Raw genomic sequence first — 17,433 nt, 5'->3', positions numbered from 1 at the left:
TTATTTAGTTTTCTCAAAAGAGTGAAGTAAGATATGCAATTTTTTCCCCCAGGTGAGAGCAGTGTCATAAACAGATGAAACCTTTCCCTCCAAGAAGATTAAAGAACATGTTTAGAGGAGTGTTTGCTCTCATGCTGCTGTGTTGGAATGATAATGTCTTTACCTTGCCCAAAAGATAGATGGGAGTAATTTCTTCTGCTTCTGGCACAACACTATTGCTATGAAAGAGTAAGTATTTCTGTCCTTACATACTTGTTGATTGAAACTAGGTAACATGGATTTACTGTAGCTTGTTTTTCATCACTTTTTCACACAAAGACTAGGGGGTAAACAAAACAAAGAGCACTGTCAAAAAGGCTCATGGTGGTGGTCACGTGGTGTTGAACAAATAAGAGCCCTTTTGGGCTTCTTCCCCCAATCCTGTTTCTACTCGGTGAGCATCCCTTAGCAAAGCCCATTCTTATATTATATACGCTTTGTAATTCAAGGGAGGCTCAAGGTCCAGCTGACTTGCAGTCAGCTTCAGACCATTATTTTCTATTTTGAGACTTGGCTTCTTAAAATAATAACTCATTTGCAAGAGAAAGGCAGACTGTGCCAGGTACAGATTACTGAGGTAATGAGAAGAGTTAATCAATACCTGCTCAAGGGGACAAAGTTTCTATATTCTTCATGGAATGTTGCTTTAAGCTCCCAGCCCTTGTTCCAGGCTTAATATCTTTTAGTGTAATACTTCAGTCAGGTAAAGGATTTTATTCTTTTAGCTCTGTGCTCCTCTCTTCCTTAAAACCAGCAGCAGTAGCAAGTAAACAGAGGCGTGTAATGGCACACTTGACTGGCACTACTGCCATGCAGGAGGAAGGACATACTGGGAAGTTTCCTACAGTGCAAAACAACTGTAAATGATTAATAATTAAAATTGTACTGAACTGGAAACAATTTCAGGGGATTTTTTTTCCCTCCTTAAAAAGAAGGCTGTTCCATAAAAAGTGCAGCAGCACCAAGTATTTTGCTCTCTGGAGGACACACATTAAATGTAGATACATTTTTGGGGTGGGTTGTTTGGTTTTGTTTTTTTTTTTAATCTAATGTGTATTGAAAAGAGAGTGATCCTATTGGGACAAAATTACAAACAAACGTTTCAAAATTGTATTCTGTCGGTTTTCCTGGACTTGGTCTAAGCTGGAGAGCAGCGGGCAAAAATAATGGTGCATGATCCTTGAACAGTAACACCCTTGTCGATATGGTGAGCCGATTCCAGAGGACCAGGAACCATGTCCAGGGCAGTACAGACAATGACAGCCCCGCAGCAGGATAAGAAATTACTATTTCGCAATTGGGAGTCCCCTGCCGCCCCCACCACCACCGCCCGTCCCCCTCAGGCCGCCATGTTGTCTGCTGCGCCTTCGCGGCCGGGCAGAAAATGGCCTCGGCCGCTGTGGCGGGGCCGGAGCCTTTCCCGGAGCGCCTGCTCGGGCCGAGGACGGAGACTTTCGCCGGGGCAGGGATTCGGTGTCCCCGGGGATCCCCCATCGCTCCGCCCGCCCGGGGCGTCCCGGCGCCGGCAGCGGCCGCCGCCCTCCGGCCTGAGGCGCTGCAGTCGGCTTGGGGCTGAAAAGGGTGGGTAGTGAGTTCACTTTTCCTCATGGGGCAGCCTAACTGCGAGATAACCCGAGTTTTATTGTCTCCCGTAGAAAAACTTCACTGAAATCTTGAAAAGCCCCCTGAGAAATATTTGCCCTTGTTAAGCACACAGAAGCCTTTCTTCTTCCTAGGATAATGCAGCACTGGGGGCCTGAGTAGCTTGGCAGGAGCCCCACACTATGTCTTTAAAAGCCTTTTTTTAAGAAGAAGGTTACAGGTTTAAGTTCCTGTCAAAAATAATTAACCTGAACAAAGCTCTTGAATGAAAAAATAAATTGGAAAAAGGAGCAGAGAAAAAAAGCCAGAAACTGGGATATTGAGGGAAAACACAATCATTATAGTTTCAGTTTGGTAATTAATGAATTACCAGGGAATTCAGTCAAACTAATGGTCCTGACAGGGATAAAAGAAAAAGACTACTTTGCAGAAGGTGCAATAATGCTGAGAATGGAAAAGGGACACCATTCAGAAGTGCGCAGGAGAAAAAGTGCTGCAACCATCTTTCTAAAACTCCTGGCAGGTAAAAAACTTCTGGACTTCTGATATCAGCAGGCATGTTTTAAGATTTTATTACTCTGATCAGGTCAGGTGATACCAGATTAATTTTTGAGTTGAAGGTATTTCAAGAAAGATGTCTTTAACTTAAAACAAAAAGCTGCCTTCATAGGGACACTAGAATGATTTTAGTTACATTTACTGGATTTTTTTTTATAGTAATGATTCAGAAACCAATTCTGTGAATGAAAGAGGCCGTTGTCAATGACACAGTTTTGAAGTCTGCAGTCACAAATCCAAGGAATAATGTGACACTGGGCATCCTAGTAGCCAGGGATCTGGTCTAATGTGACAGCTGGTGGCAAAAGGAAATACAAGACACTTTATAGTACATGTCATCCTAAACCTCTACAGGTGATAGGGCCCATTTTAATTTAGTTTTAGGTAGGTTCTCATCCGTCAGTAATAACTGAGTGACAGGTCTGGGGAATTCTGTGGATAACAGAAGTTTATTGCTTTGGCTCATATTAGTAGCTGACTGTTTTTTTGTTAGGATTGCATTTCCTTCTGTGAAAATGTAGTTTGTACATATGCTTGTGATGCCACAGAACATGGTCCTGCTATTTGTTCACTGAATATATTTGAGCAGATTAATGAACAATAACCATTGACTGGAGTACTTGAAATACAGGCATCACTTTCATGCCTTCAGAATTTATATTACAACAAGGATTTGCTTAACCCATACTCTAAAATCCATGGACAAGCTTTTAAACTACATTTTGATTAAGTGTCACTGAAATAGCAAGGGGGTCATGCCAGACTGACTTTTTCAAGTATCAGTGAGAAATTTGTAGAATTAAATATGGATGATGGCATCCCACTACCAGGGTGCATTTTCTGATTTTTGTTCACTATTAAAAAAACTGAAGATTGGAGTTGTAAGTTAAATTAAGATCTTAAGCCAAGACAGCATAAAGCAAATGTGTATCTTTTGTGATTAAAAAAAAATAGCTTCTTGCCAAAAATTCATACAAGTTATTTAATCTTGACTGCCTAAGATGGCTGTTTTAATTTGGACACAAAGCTGTTTAAAAATACATGTGTGTATATATATATAAAATATAATTATTAAATCCCTTTGCTTTAAGAAAAAAGTATAGGGGTTCCGAAATCATAACGTAAAATTCAGTGAACCAATCTTTTAAAAGAAAAATAATGGTGATTTTTTGTTGCTTTCCTACTTTGAGTATCTCACCTAAAGTCTGTTCCTTGCCATGTTTTTCTCCTGTAACACAAACTATGTGGATTTCCAGGGGCTGAATTTGAAATTGCTCCTGCTCTTTGTGGTCTGGTGTGTAGCTGAATGCCTGAGTATCTCCCTGATGAATTAATTGTTTTTCTGACCTGAATTCACTTGAGTTTATTGACTGGCTGCACAGTCTTGGTGCTGTTCCTGCCCTTCCTTCTCTACTGACCTTGGCTGTTCTTTTGTTCTGTTCCTCATATTCTCACCATTCTCTGAGTGCAATTACATCTCTTCTGTAACTTTTTTTCCTTCTTAAATATGTTACCACAGAGGTGTTAGCACCGTCCCTACTTGGCCAAGCCTTGGCCACTGGCACAGCTGTCCTGCAGCTGGCTGTGTCCTGGAGCGAGCTGGCACTGGCTCTGTCAGACACAGGAAACTTCTGGCAGCATCTCTCAGAAACCCACCCTCGAAGTCCTCTTGGCCACACAAAACCAATACAGTAAGTGCTTTTAATGATCTGAGGGAGCTTTTAGAAGACTTCTATTTTTCTTTTTTCTTTGAGGGTGGGGATTGTTATTATGTAGAACTTGTGTTTTATTTTCCTTTTTTCACTGTAAATGTGTCTTGATGAGAATTGTCTAGTAACAGTTGTCCAAGTAGATATTTACAGTTTAAACAAGAATAGTCTGGAATAGCTTCAGTGGTAATTCTTAAGTCTATTTTGGTTTGATTTGCATTTTCAATAGCATACATAAATACCACGGGGTGGTAGGTGGGGCTTTTTATTTCTAGGAACAATAATAAGGTATAATGTATGTTTTTGGAATTGATACATGAAATTTTAAGTCTTTTTATGCATAGATGAACCTTGATTATATTGTCAGCAAGTACTAAAAAACCACTTTTAGAAAAGGTTGCCATTGCTATAAACCATGTATATCTGAATATTCTTCACTGGAAGTAGTTGTTCATCTAATCACTGTTCAATCCCATCTTTTCAGAAGAGGCAAATACATAGCTGTGACAATAATCAAAAACTATGGCAGCTGCTCTGAAGCAGCTTATGAAGTCCAAGTACTGGAATATGTAAAGGCACTGGATCCTGGCAGTACTCGGTGACTTTACAAAGCCACCTGTACTTTGGTTTGGCGTTGGGATTTTTGTCATGTTGCTTTCTGTGCTATGGGATGTGTGTGGCTCAGCTTTATTAGAACTGTTGCAAGTCATGTCACATCCTGCTTTTGTAGTCACTGTGTCCAGAGTACCATGGACATGTTTGAATTGTTTTTGAGGTCCAGGGGCTCAGCACCTTTGCCTTCAGAGATGAAAGTTATGGGCATTGGGTGTGCAGTATTTGAGGATCAGACACTTTGGTGCCCACAGGCCAGTGCAGAGCCCCTGCAGTTAGCCTGTTAGGCTGAGCTCTCATTTGAGGGGTGTCACACACTGCTGAACTGTGCTCCAGCAGCACAGCGCTCTCTTTCTTGAGCTCTTGGGCTGGTTTGGAGTCTGGTATCAAACAAGAACCTTGTGAATCCTTTCACAGCACTGGCACAGTCACAACCATGACACGTTGGGAGTGGAGTCTATTCTCATGGACCTTGGAGCAGCACTATTTCCTCTAAGCTACTGTGAACCTTAGAATGATGCAGCATCTGTAATTCTGCTCAGGTGGGTGAAAATATGCTGGACAGGCAGGGAGTGAGGGGAATGATTTATGCAAGAACTTCAGCTGCCTTCTTCCATGGTGCCAAACTGAGGAGAGATGTGGGCACAAGGGAACGGTATGAACAGAACATTTCTACACGTTGCTTTCAGTCAACATTTTGGCAGCAGCTTGGTATGAAGGATCACCTTCTTAACATTTGTAATTTACAAGCCATGCTAGTAACAGATGTAGCTTCATCTGTCACCATCAACAAATTCAAATACCTCAACTTTGTCATCTTGGCAGTACTGCTGAAACTTGAGATTAATCAACAAAGTAAAAAAAAAATAGGGTCAAGGGGGAAAAACCTCAAGGGATAAAACCTAATACACTCCACCTTACTTTAGGAAACAGATCAGTACTGCCTTTTTTTTTCCTTAATCTGAAACTGATTATTGGTTGCAGGGTACAGTGAAAAATAGTTGTTGATAACTTTGTCTAACAATGAACAAAAATGTCTCTCTGGATTTCCCTTCAGAGGCATGGCAAGGAATTGGGGTCTTTGCCATATCACATGATAAGAAAAGCAGGTTATTATATTTTTATGTACTGGACTGCTATAGTTTTATTTTAAATATTTTCAGATTAAGACGCAGCCATGAGCCATCTCTTTGACAAGCTGGCTGCTCTGGTGGACTATTCGCAGTTCAGTTCCCAAGCTGCAAACTCACATGTTGGTAAACTTCTACTGAAGGGCCAAAACAGACTATTTGAGTAACAAATACAGCCTGTTTGTCTAAGGAAATGGAAAATTTTTCTGTCAAGGACAGCTGGATTTGGATGAACAAGATCCTGGTGGCATGAACAAAATCCTGGTGGCAGATACTTATCAACCCTCTGTACACCACTGAAGGTAAGGTGCAGCAGGGAAAATGTTCTTGAGGACAGAAGCTTTAAACAACTGTTTAAAGATAAAAGAATGTTTTGTTGTTTATTTCCATGAAGGAGTTCATGACATGGCAGGATTCTGACCACAGGAACCTTTTTGACGTGGTTCAGAAGATGCTGGATTTTGTCCCAAACAAGCACTGCCCTTATCATGCAGCACTTTTCTTTCTTCTCTCCATTGAAAAGCAGAAAGGGCACAGGCTCCTGCAGCTAAGCAGGCTGAGTCACAGGGACCAAAGAAACTTAAAACAGCACTGATTTCTAATTTGGTAATATTGTAACTGCCTTACCTTTTAGTATGATTTCTTGGATACTTACCAAATATTGATATAAAACTTAATATACAGCTGAACCTGGTTTTCAAACTCAGGGGATGTTAGAACTTTCAACATGGAAAAGAGCTCCCTAACAGCAACAAAGCAGTGTTTTAACTTCACTTTATTCAACAGTCCTTGAATTTAGGCAAAAGACTGTGCATTGCTTTGTACCCTATAGTATCAGTGGTGCTTTCTTTTCAGATAAAGAGCAGAGACAGCCCTTGGCATTAAGTGTAAGGATGGCCTTTATTTGCTTAAAAAAAAAGTTACAAAGTAAGGAAGATCACTGTAGTATTGAACAGATTGCATTGTGATGACCAATTTTTTCATTTATTTTAGTAGGTGTACTCTGGTTACCAGTATTTCAGTTAATGCTCACTGTAAGCTTATAACAGGATAGACGTCACCTTTTTTCCCCCAATCTTTCTGAATTGAACTGTCCTGAGAATTTCCATTAGGAATTAAAGTTTCAGGGAGCAGATAAGTTGGTTTAGCATGTGAGCTGCCAGCATAAAAGAATCTCTAAACCTCAAAGGGGGAGGGTGGTGTTTGGGCTGCCTTAGGTTGCAGCAGCTGTGCATTTACAGAGCAGCACAAAGCAGCTGCTGCCCCTGCCCCAGCCCTGCGGGCAGCAGTGCCTGGCTCAAGAAAGCTGCTGGGCAGCTCTGTGTGGAACAGCACTGCTTGTGCTTCCATGAGGGAAAGGGAAAAGGAAGGCATCCCCAGAGCTGCAAGGGCACCTGACAGTCCCTCAGGAGCATGGGCCACCAGCTGTGACAGCCAGCAGGCTCAGAGATGTCACTCTCATGCCCCACCATGGTAACCAGTTCCTGGCACCACAACAACTTCTCTCTAGCAGTGGGGCTCCCACCTTCCCCAGAGCTGGAATAGAGGATTGCTTTATGCTGGAAGTCTGGTAAAGAGATGACAAAGTACTTGGGGACATGGACAGCCACCTATGATGGGATATTTGGTGGTACAGACTGCAGTGCCACACAGGCAATGGCCTCTTCACTTGGGAGGCTTTTTATAGTTTAATTTGCAAGCAGACTGCCCTAAGTCTCGTTCACCATATCACACCTACTCCAATACAGACAGAAATCCCAACAGATGAACTGGATTTCACCATGGAAGGCCTTATATTACATTATTACAGTAGAAAATACAGGAGGTAGAAGGTAACTGAAAGGACAAATGCAGGTTAAGCGTCAAATCTAACAGCTCCTGTAAGCTACTTGAACATGGTTTTAAAAACTAAATCCAGTATTTCATTAACTATAGAAAACAGTTAAAATAAATTGCCATGAGAGCCCTTATATCATGCTTGATACAGGGAGGTAGGATGTAAGAATCAGAAGGACACATGAGACATGACACTTATCTACAGCTCCTGTTTGCTTTACTGAGGCCAGAGTTTCACAGGTCAGTCACCCTCTTCAGCTTCAGACTCCGACTCTGCAACAGAGAGACCTCATCAGCAGCCTGCCCATGGCTCCCCCCAGCCCTGAGCTCAGCTGCTGCCCTGCATCCTGCACAACAGCTGCTGCTGGATCCACACTAGTCTCAGAGGGGCAATTAACATCCCCCACTCCAAAACACAGCATTATTTGCATTAGGGTTCCCAAAATGAATAAGATCCACATATGAGCTAAGCTGCTGCTTACCTTCTTCAGCATTCTTGAGCCATTCAACAAACTTCTTCATCTGCTCCAGAAAAACACTCTTTCCTTTTGCAAGATGGGCATCTTTATACCACTTGAGAATGGGTTCTTCACTCAGAACTTCAGCTGCAAAGATGGGCAAGAGCAGTGTTAACACAGTGAACTGCTGAGAGCCTGACTGGCAGCCTTTGCTTCCTCCCCTGGGAGCACCGTGTACTCCTCCTCTGGGTACAGCTGGACAGACCTGCACTAGGAGTGCCTTCAGTTTTGAAATTTGGAGAACCAAACATTTTGGATGGTTCCTCATGCTGCGAGTTTCCTCAGTACTGTATCCAGGAGCTGCACTTTCACTCCTACTAACAGTCTGGAGTGTTTTAGAGTTATTTGAGAGGCACACTAAGCAAAGGTTCAGTGAACAGCTAGGAACAGATTCAAGTTCTGTTGAAGTCCAAAGTAAACACTTCCTGTGGTGCAGGTGGTTTTTAAATTTCACAAGTACAGCACAGTCTTCAGTTTAACAAGTTTCCATAGGTGCACAGCGTGGGTTTTAGTGCCACCTTTCATCAAACATTTAAAAAGAACCTAGAGCAGTCTGGAACACATTGGTGGTTTCACTCTTCAGCTGCTCACAGTCCATGTTAAGAGAACTAAGAACAATAAATTATCACGGAACTTCACAAAATGCCTTAAAAATCTGAATTTAGCTTTGTTCTGCAACTCTTAAGCCAATCTACTGTAGACAGGCACCATCTTTGTCTTGCACTTTCCCATGTGCAAAGAGCCAGCCACATGCACCTTTGCATTTTTAGAAACAGGAGGTAGAAAATTCTTTAGCTTAGGAAGTGCAATGTTGTAGCACTGATCTGCCCTGTTTCAGAACCTTTAAAAAACCCAACCAACCAAAACCAGCTCCTCCACAAACCCCCAAAACTACAACCTGGTAACTACAAGTTACCTTTGTAGAAGAGCACCACTATTTTCTGGAAGGCCTTCATGAAGTGAATGTTGTCATAACAATACTCCTGAATCTTCAACAGAAGAGTCAGCTCTGACTGACCTTGGGTGGTGAAGGCAGCAAGTAGAGGGCTGTATTGCTGTAACAAGAACAAGAGATTGGCACACACAGAGCACTTCTTATTTATCACCTGACTAAAGCTGGTTTTCCAGTTTCCATCAGCCACTGCTTAGAAATTTGCAACCACAGCCCCACCCCAGAGCAGCTCTGCAGCAGTCACTGCCTCTGCCTCAGGCCCTTGGCCTGTAATACTCCTCACAAGGAGCAGAATTCCCCATCTTATTCTCTCTCTGTACTAGCAGAGTTGTAGCTTTAACATTTAAAATGGAGCTGCAGACAGAAGGAAAACCAGGCTCTGCCTAAGCGGTGCAGAAGTCTGTATTAAAGTTACAATACCTTCAAATGCTTAATGGCTTGCTCTGCTACCAGCTCCTCCTTTTTGTTCCACTCCACTGTGCTCATTACACTTGACCAGATTATGGTTACCACAGTCTGTTCTGAGATGTTGTTTTTCTTCATCTCCTCCTTCACGTACAAGATGATCTGCCAGGAGAGTAAGAGTAAGCAGAAAGGCCACATATGGCACAAGGCTAAATGAAAACTTCTATTCTAAAGGTAGCCCAGAAGGTTTCAGAATGACAACCAACCTTCTTGATCATAAAGCACAATTATGGACATTAAGGAAAGACCGTAAAGCTCATATCAACCCCCCCCCCTCCCCCCCAGTTCCTCATTTTAGCTCCCAGTGAGAGCTAAGTTCAGTATGAAAGAGAGACAGGCACAGAAAGCACCTCCACCTTGTCTAGAAACACCTACATCCTTGAATGGATCTCCCCGTGACATCTGCTCCTGCAGCTCCTTCTGCAGCTCCTTCCGAGCTCCTATGGATTGCTGGTTCCGAACATACTCAGAGAGTTCCTTTAGTCCTGCTTCAGTGAAGTACTTGGAGAAGTGTTCAACACTTTGTTTGTTGGCTGGGAAGAGTTCCTGAAAACAAAGTTTACAACTCTTTTGTAAAAGAAATGTGTGTTGGGTGCTTTGCTGGGAAATGCTGTTCACAAAACTGGCTTATGGAACAGCAGAGTAGTTCCAGTAGTACTCACCATGAGCCTGTTGTCCATGTTTACCTTGCGAAGACTGACAGCCACTGCATTGATATCTTTCTCATTTATCCATGATTTGAACAGCTTGACTGCAAAAGCTGCAGAAACACCTGTGCAGCCAGAATGGTTCTATTATTAGTGAAATTCAAAACACAGGGAACCATAAGGCCCAAGTACAGGGTACTTCATTTGTTCAGACTGTAGTCAGAGCAGCAACTGTGCTTCCAAGCAACCCCAGCACAGTCTGCAGTATGTCTCTCTGCCCAAGGACACTGCAGCCTCCAGCACACTGGACTTTTCCTACAACTCAGCACCACAAAGTCTTCCCTGTACTAAACTCAACTCTTCTTGCTGCAATTTAGGAAGTAACCTAAAGATATGACAACATTTTGCATCCTGAAAGGTCCCTGTCAAAAATACAGTGGTGCCTTGCTGGGCAACGCTAGTGATGGCAGCCCCCAGTGTCATGCAGGGAAGTCCTACACACAAGCTTTCTCAAGAAACTAATTTTCTGAAGTCTTACCAAGATCTTCCAGGTTCACAGGGGCATCACATTTACTTTTGCTAATCCTGTAGTTAATCTATCACCGGAGGAAGCTTGTGAGATACAAGGGTGCAATGTCATCACACTTCCCACCTACTTGTCATGGTTCTGTCCCCCGTTCCTAAGGGAGGAGCTGGGCCACACTTACCTTCTTTAACCAAGTTCTCATTGTAGAGACTGTTGAGAATTGATGCATTCAGTGTCCCGTTGGCAAGCAGAATACCCGTCAGCATGGCCAGTTTGTTCCGCTCAGATTCTGAGAACCCTTTCAGGAACAGCAGCAACTGCAGGACAAGTAAGAAAGAAGAGCTACATAAAACTACCACCTCTCACTAAACTTTGGCCACTGCCTGTGTTAAACACTTTTGTTTCATCAAGCTAGCAGAAGCACTAGTCACTGGTAGTCATGCAAGCCAGCCATTCTTCTATGAACAACTTTCAAGGGTTGTATTTTAATAATCCATTTTATGATGTAACCCTTCTACAGAGTGATTAACTAGCAGAATGTGAAGGTTTACTTGTCAGCTGATAAAAAAACCACTCCATACCTTTTTGACTTCATCTTCAAAGCCTTTCTCCAGGTACTTGTAACGCCTGATTAGCTTGTTAAAAACCTAGAAAGACATAGAGTACATTACCTTTTGCTGTGAACGATCATTTGATTAGAATTTTAAAAAAAGAAGTCCAGTAAAATAGGTCTGAACTTTTAGAGCACTTACAGCTTGGAACACTTCTACTCTACCACTTCCAGTATGCTTAAAGCCATGCATTATTTTTACGTTAACATACAGTTACAGAAACATTTAATTTTTGGCCAATAAACAGCTTTAAGTTAAATTGTCCTAATTTCAGAACTAACCTGAGCAAATGCTTGCATGGTTTCTAGGTCTTCCTGTGCTGCAAACACACAGACGTTTGTGCGTGTCATGTCGTCTGCCAGGGTCCCGCCCGGGGCTGCAGGAGGAGTTCAGCATTAGTGGTGCTACTCCCAGTGAGAGCACTGAGCAGTCTCCACAGAGAACTGCAGCACCCACAGCATGCAACACATTGTCCTGTCATGATGAACTCACTGACCTGATCACCACAGACACCCCTACATCTTCTTGTGTTCCACTGCTGCACCAGAGCTTAGATTTGAACATCTAACTATTCTGGCTCCCTGCTGCTAAGGGGATTGACAACACATCTTGTTTTCATATGAATAAGTTCACAAGGCCATATGAGCTCCTCTTCCCTTAAAGGAAGCCACTGAAGCTGTGTAATTCCAGCAAGTGTGTTCTGCAATAGTGCTGCTTCGTGCCTTTTACGTGACACAGTAAGTCACAGCAGCAGAAACATGAAGAGACACACAGTTCAAAATTCAGTGCTGCAGAGATGAGCTTGAAACTTTAGTTATTTAGGCTGCTTCACTAATGAAGGTGCATTCAGGTCACCAGCTTCAGTGCCAGAACACCTCACCATCAATTTATGTGCCATTCTACATACAATGGAGATACTTTGTTATGAATTAGTCAGAAATATTACTTTAAAACTAGAGATTAATATTTCTGGTTAATAATATTAAAAGCTGGTAATGCAACAGGATGCCAGTTTTGATTCTGGCCTCCTCTGACTGAAGATCAAAGCTGATCTTCTTAGCTACCTGTTACAGACAGGGAGTTGAGTAAAGCACCCCACATCACCATTAACACAACAGACTCGTTCCTAGAAGGAACACTTCCTAACACAGGAGGCTGCACTGGTTAAGACTCTTGAATGTAAACCCACATATTGTAACAATTACAGTACGTGCTTACCTGGTTGGTGAGCATCTGTTCCTCTTTGTACACAGAGTGTGTACCTGAGTTTGCAAGAGTTTTCATCATCACATTTCACTTCCTCAGTCCCTGTGTTTTCTGCCAACTCAACCACCCTCTCATTTCTCACTCCCTAATGTCTGTGATGTCTGCTAGAGCCCACGACCTCACTATTGTCAGCAACAAATAATTTGGAACAGCATGTCCAAGACTAAGCACTTCAGATTCTTCTGTAAACAAGTTTCCTTTCCAAAATAACAGGGCAGGATGCACAAATCATAGGAACATGTCAGAATCTTTCAGGGCAACTACTGGTCTTGTTACCACAAACCATGTACCTGAAACAAGCATTCATCCATCTCATCATTAGAAGTGATCTTGACCAGAGTCAAGATCTACTCCTGGTACAAAAACCCCAACCAACAAAAACTAGCCAAAAAAACACCAAACAAACAAACAAAAAAGACCAACAAAACAACCACACCCAAAAATCCAAAGTACTTTCTTCTAAGCAGAGTTTGTACAATCTACACTTCAAGGAATGCAAACAGACTCAAGTAAAACTGAGGCAGGTTATAGAGAGTATTTCTACAGTAACTGCTCAGGCACCAAGACAATCAGGTGGTTTACCACAGGTTAACTTAAACCTTGTTCTAGACACTCAATGGGCTCTTTAGCAGAGATTTTACACTGAAAGGAAATGCAGCTTTTGCAGAGTAAAGTGAATGAAGCTGACAGCAACCACATCACAGGGACTTACCCAGCATTCCACCAGCCACCAGGATGTCAAAAAGTGTTTCTGCATAGCGGCGATAATCAAGTTTTGCACCAGAAGCATCAAGAAACTTTGCTACTGCCTCCAAGTCAGTGCCAGTTTCAGTTAAACCTTGAATAATACAGTCCTGGAACTGAGTAGGGTCAAACCTCTCTTTTTCATCTGTAAAGCAAAAATGTAGAAATAAGATTTCCATTAAGAGTTCTTTGTGATGATCATTACTTGGCTCTAACAAAGCTTATCTGACTTCTCAGTTTGATTCTTATATTCCTATTCTCATGTTAGATCACTCTTTCCCTCCAACACCAGAGACTTAGCTCATGTTGGAAGGCGATTTTTAATACATGCCCCTATAATTCTGTACATTGGACTCCATTATTCATGTTTTATCTCAGCTTTTTGGGCCTCTCTCTGTTTCGGATGAAATCTTCTGACTGACAAACTGCATACCATTATTGCATCTGAGTCACCTGGAAATTCACTTTTTGGCTATGAAGACCATCCCCTCATGTTAACCTGCAGCTAAGTGAGTTTGAGGCAATAACTTTTCCTCAAGTGCTTGGGGGAAATGGAGACATACAGCTAACTTAATAGCCTTAACTACAGAGCTATTTAACATCCTTTGCTGTTGATAAGCAGAACACTCCTGATGTGTCTTCATACCTGATCCATCAACTGATCATTGCCTTGTTTTTGCTACAGGCAAGGTATAGTCAACATGCAACAAATCCACCCATGTAACTAACAGAAAGTCTTAAAGAGAGCTTCAATTTTCCTCATGTCAATTAGTCTTTAGATTATGGAAATCACGAGATTAAAAGCTTCCAAAGATAAGAGAACTCAACTGCAGATCTTATTTTGAGTGTTGTCTACAACATCTTAACCAATTCTGTTAGCAGCCCAGAGGGCATACTGGTGTCCAGTGTCAATGCAAGTATCAACACACTGGTAAAAGCTGGGTACCACTTTGGAAATACTGGATCAGTTATTTTCCAGGGCAGAACCACAGAGTTCACTGTTGCAGAAGAGTTGCTTCACAGCCAAACTATGGTTAAGTGCTTAAAAAGAGACTAAACCCCTGGTTGCTGGCATTACATCTGCTGGACAGACCACAGCAAACTCTAATATTCAAGAGATTTTTGAGATGCTTTGACGTTCAAACAGGTTCTATAAATCCATGTGTGCTTCTGCATGTACAGCATGCCTAAAGCTGTATTCCTGTTACAGCTGGAATTCTACTGGTATACAAGTAAAACTGTACTGAACAGGAATTCTAAAAGTGTCCCCACTTCTTCTTCAGGCTGAAAAAAAGCTCCACCAAAATACACAGTTCCTCATCACACCTCTTCAGTCACTAACTCTTCTTATGGCAGTAACTGTGCATGCAGAGATAGGCCTTTGCATATCCCACACTCTGGGAGTTTTTTGGATGTTGCCTGGGGGATAGGTGGGTGGGTATATTTGTACGATTTTGTTGTGGGTTTTTTCTGTCAGGTTTAAAAAAATTTAAAAGAGGACAACATAACTTTTATCCAGTGGCTAAGATTGAAATTCTTACTATGTTAGATGCTCCTTAGATGGATGTATTAACCTGCAACAAGCCTGTGCTGGAGCTCCCCTGTAATTCAGAGGTACTAGGTCCTTCTGCTTGCAGGCCACACACTCAGGACAGTTCTAGAATGACCATCTTTTAGGCAAAGGTTATTACAGTAAATTCAGTGATAATTCTGACTGCCAGATATTGTTTATTAATGTAGAGAAAATTCCAGTCAGCCTCAAAACTCTGTACTTAGCACGGTCTCATGTAAAAAATTTACAGTGAATGCACGAAGGCACTGGTTTGCTTACTGACAGAAACCGACGTTTTACCGTAAACACAGCGCTGGCAGCCGGTCCTGGCAGCGGGCACGGTGCGGTAACTCACCTCTTTTTCTGGTTTTAAAACGCTGGCCCGATAGTGTCGGCTTCTGCGGCTTTTGATTATTCATAAAAGACACCCTGCAAGAAAGCAGAGACACCGGTGAGGCCGCTGCGGGCAGGGGCCGCTCCTCCTCCAGCTCCCGCGGCGCTGGGCGGCTGCGGGCGGCGCCGGCCCCCGCCCGGCTCCCGGCACGCACNCGCAGGGCGGAGCCGGGGCCCGCGCGGTGCCCCTGCCTGTGCCCGTGGCCCTGCCCGCGCCTCTCGCCCCTCGGCCCCGCCGTACGGCACCGCTGCCGCCACCGCTGCCCCGCTCCCGGCACCCGAGCAGGGGAGGAAGAAGGGGTTACACCACCTCCCTCCCCCGGCCTCCACCGCAGCGCGCCGCGGTGCGGCCCTTACGGCCCAGGCTGCCGCAGCCGGCCCCAGCCGGCCGCCCGCCACCCGCGCCCGTTTCCTCACCGACTTTAAGGCAGAGAGAAAATGCCCGAGCGGCCCGGAGCGGAGACGGGCAGGAACGGCAGCGAGGAGCGGCGGCAGCGAGAGCTCTGCGAGCGGAACCGACGCCAGAGGAAGAGGGGAGGGCCGCGCTCCGCCCCGCCCCGCCCCAGAGGATGGAGGGAAGGGGCGGGCAACGGGGCGGTCGCACGTGCTGCTGGCTCCCGGGGGTCTCTGCCCCGCCAGGGGAGCTGCCCGGCCAAGCCCTGCCCCGCGTTACCGGGACCCAGCGCCTGCTACTCCCCGCGCTCCCTGCGGCGGAGCCAGCCCGGCTCCGCGGGGACACTTCCGCTCTGGCTGCTCTGCGGCCCAGGGAGCGCGGGTGGCAGCACCGGGACCCGCGGTGCATCGAACTTCAATACCATACCTGCTGTGCTGCTTGACCCGAGATTTGCTTTGCAGTTGTAATAGTTTCTTATTTCAGATCCTGGTGGTAACAAGCACTTGACGTGCTGTAGTGTGTGCAGACAGGACTGTCAGTTACAAGCTGTGCCCATCGGACACACAGCAAAGTCCCTAGGCTCCAGAAGCACAGGCCTTCTCTACTGCGTTTAAACACGGGTTCTTTGACTAGCAGGTCTCATCGTACCTTCAGGATCTAGGCAGTGTCTGTTAGCAGACAGTATAAACACATCCACTGTTCTAGTGGAGGTCCTTTAAGTACAATGTAAAAAAGACAGGCTGCCAAACACAGCAGCACAGAGCTGGAGACAACATGGGGAATACTCTCTGTGCTGGTGTAGGACTGGAGGTGCAATTGCAGCTCAGTTCTTTGCTCCCCAAAAGGCCAAACCACCAAACCAACTTAAGAGAACACAAGCTTCCTTCTAGACTTACGCAGCTGCAGATTTCCACCAGATTTAAGTGCAATATTGCTGAGACTGAAACTCTTGAAATGACCAGTTACCATCCTGCAACTGCTCCAAGGGTGGTTTCAGAGAACCCCAGAATCAGCAAGGCTGGAAAAGACCTTGGACATCATCAAGTCCAACCTGTGCCATGACACTGCCTTGCATCCCCTGAGCCTCCTCTTCTCCAGGATAAACAACCCCAGCTCCCTCAGCCACTCCTCACAAGACTTGTGCTCTAGACCCCTGACCAGTCTCGTTGCCCTTCTGTGGACACGCTCCAGCCCGGCATCTGGCGTCCCTGGGTGGGCGGCCCGAGCGGCAGCCCGAGCAGTGAGCACAAAGGGCCCGAAGGACAGCCCAGCGGAGAGACAAAGAGTGAGATGCAGAGAGAACACCCAGGTGGGCAGCACCCGAGCGGGCAGCTCCCAGGCGGGCAGTTCCCGGAGTGGGACTCGTTCCCGGGAGAGCACTGATAACTCCTTGGGAACGCAGCCAGAAGACTCTGAAGAAGCAGCAGCCAGGGAAAACATCGCACTCCACCTCAGCAAGAGAGCTCGTATCAGAACAGCCCGGAGCAGAATCCATCTCCTATGACCTGCTGGACAGGAACCGGGAGCCTCCAGACTGCTCTGACGACACAAGAAAATGGCCTGGGAGGAAACGAGATGCAGCACAAAAGAAAAAGAGATGCCAAAACTAACCTGACAGATACTGCAAAACCTGAGGAAAATATCAAGGAGGAAGACATATCTCGGAGGGGAAAATATCAGACCCATGGCATGGATACTGAAAAAAAAAAAAAAAGAAAAAAAAAGTGAGAGTTATGGAGGTCACTCAGCTTCTCCTGCCAGCCCCAAAACCCATCCTGTCAGTCCTGCAGAGCCTCTGCAGCTCCTTCTCACTGCCCTGTACTGGGAGCCCCACAGGCAGACACAGCAGCCCAGATGTGCCCCTCTGACTTTGGTGCCT

At 44.6% G+C, this 17,433-nt stretch overlaps 2 protein-coding genes across 2 annotated transcripts; one reads left to right on the top strand and one right to left on the bottom strand.

Annotated features, from left to right (window-relative positions):
* Nucleotide 1: 1 nt before the first annotated feature.
* Nucleotides 2-5,664, top strand: LOC120497101. Its single transcript, XM_039698168.1, has 3 exons — nt 2-1,620; nt 3,721-3,890; nt 4,938-5,664. The coding sequence occupies exons 1-3, from the start codon at nt 1,275-1,277 to the stop codon at nt 5,031-5,033; spliced, it is 612 nt and encodes a 203-aa protein (XP_039554102.1). The 5' UTR covers nt 2-1,274; the 3' UTR covers nt 5,034-5,664.
* Nucleotides 5,665-6,531: 867 nt separating this feature from the next.
* Nucleotides 6,532-15,713, bottom strand: BZW1 (basic leucine zipper and W2 domains 1). Its single transcript, XM_039698092.1, has 12 exons — nt 15,578-15,713; nt 15,123-15,196; nt 13,184-13,360; nt 11,487-11,581; nt 11,176-11,241; nt 10,776-10,911; nt 10,084-10,193; nt 9,797-9,967; nt 9,377-9,523; nt 8,921-9,059; nt 7,969-8,091; nt 6,532-7,759 (listed from the first exon to the last, which is right to left on the bottom strand). The coding sequence occupies exons 2-12, from the start codon at nt 15,184-15,186 to the stop codon at nt 7,728-7,730; spliced, it is 1,260 nt and encodes a 419-aa protein (XP_039554026.1). The 5' UTR covers nt 15,187-15,196; nt 15,578-15,713; the 3' UTR covers nt 6,532-7,727.
* Nucleotides 15,714-17,433: the final 1,720 nt, after the last annotated feature.

This window comes from Passer montanus, unplaced genomic scaffold (genome assembly GCF_014805655.1).
Source record: "Passer montanus isolate IOZ18808 unplaced genomic scaffold, ASM1480565v1 scaffold1, whole genome shotgun sequence".
NCBI lineage: Eukaryota > Metazoa > Chordata > Aves > Passeriformes > Passeridae > Passer > Passer montanus.
The sequence above is the reverse complement of the archived record's forward strand: the minus strand, read 5'-3'. Positions and strand labels throughout refer to the sequence as shown.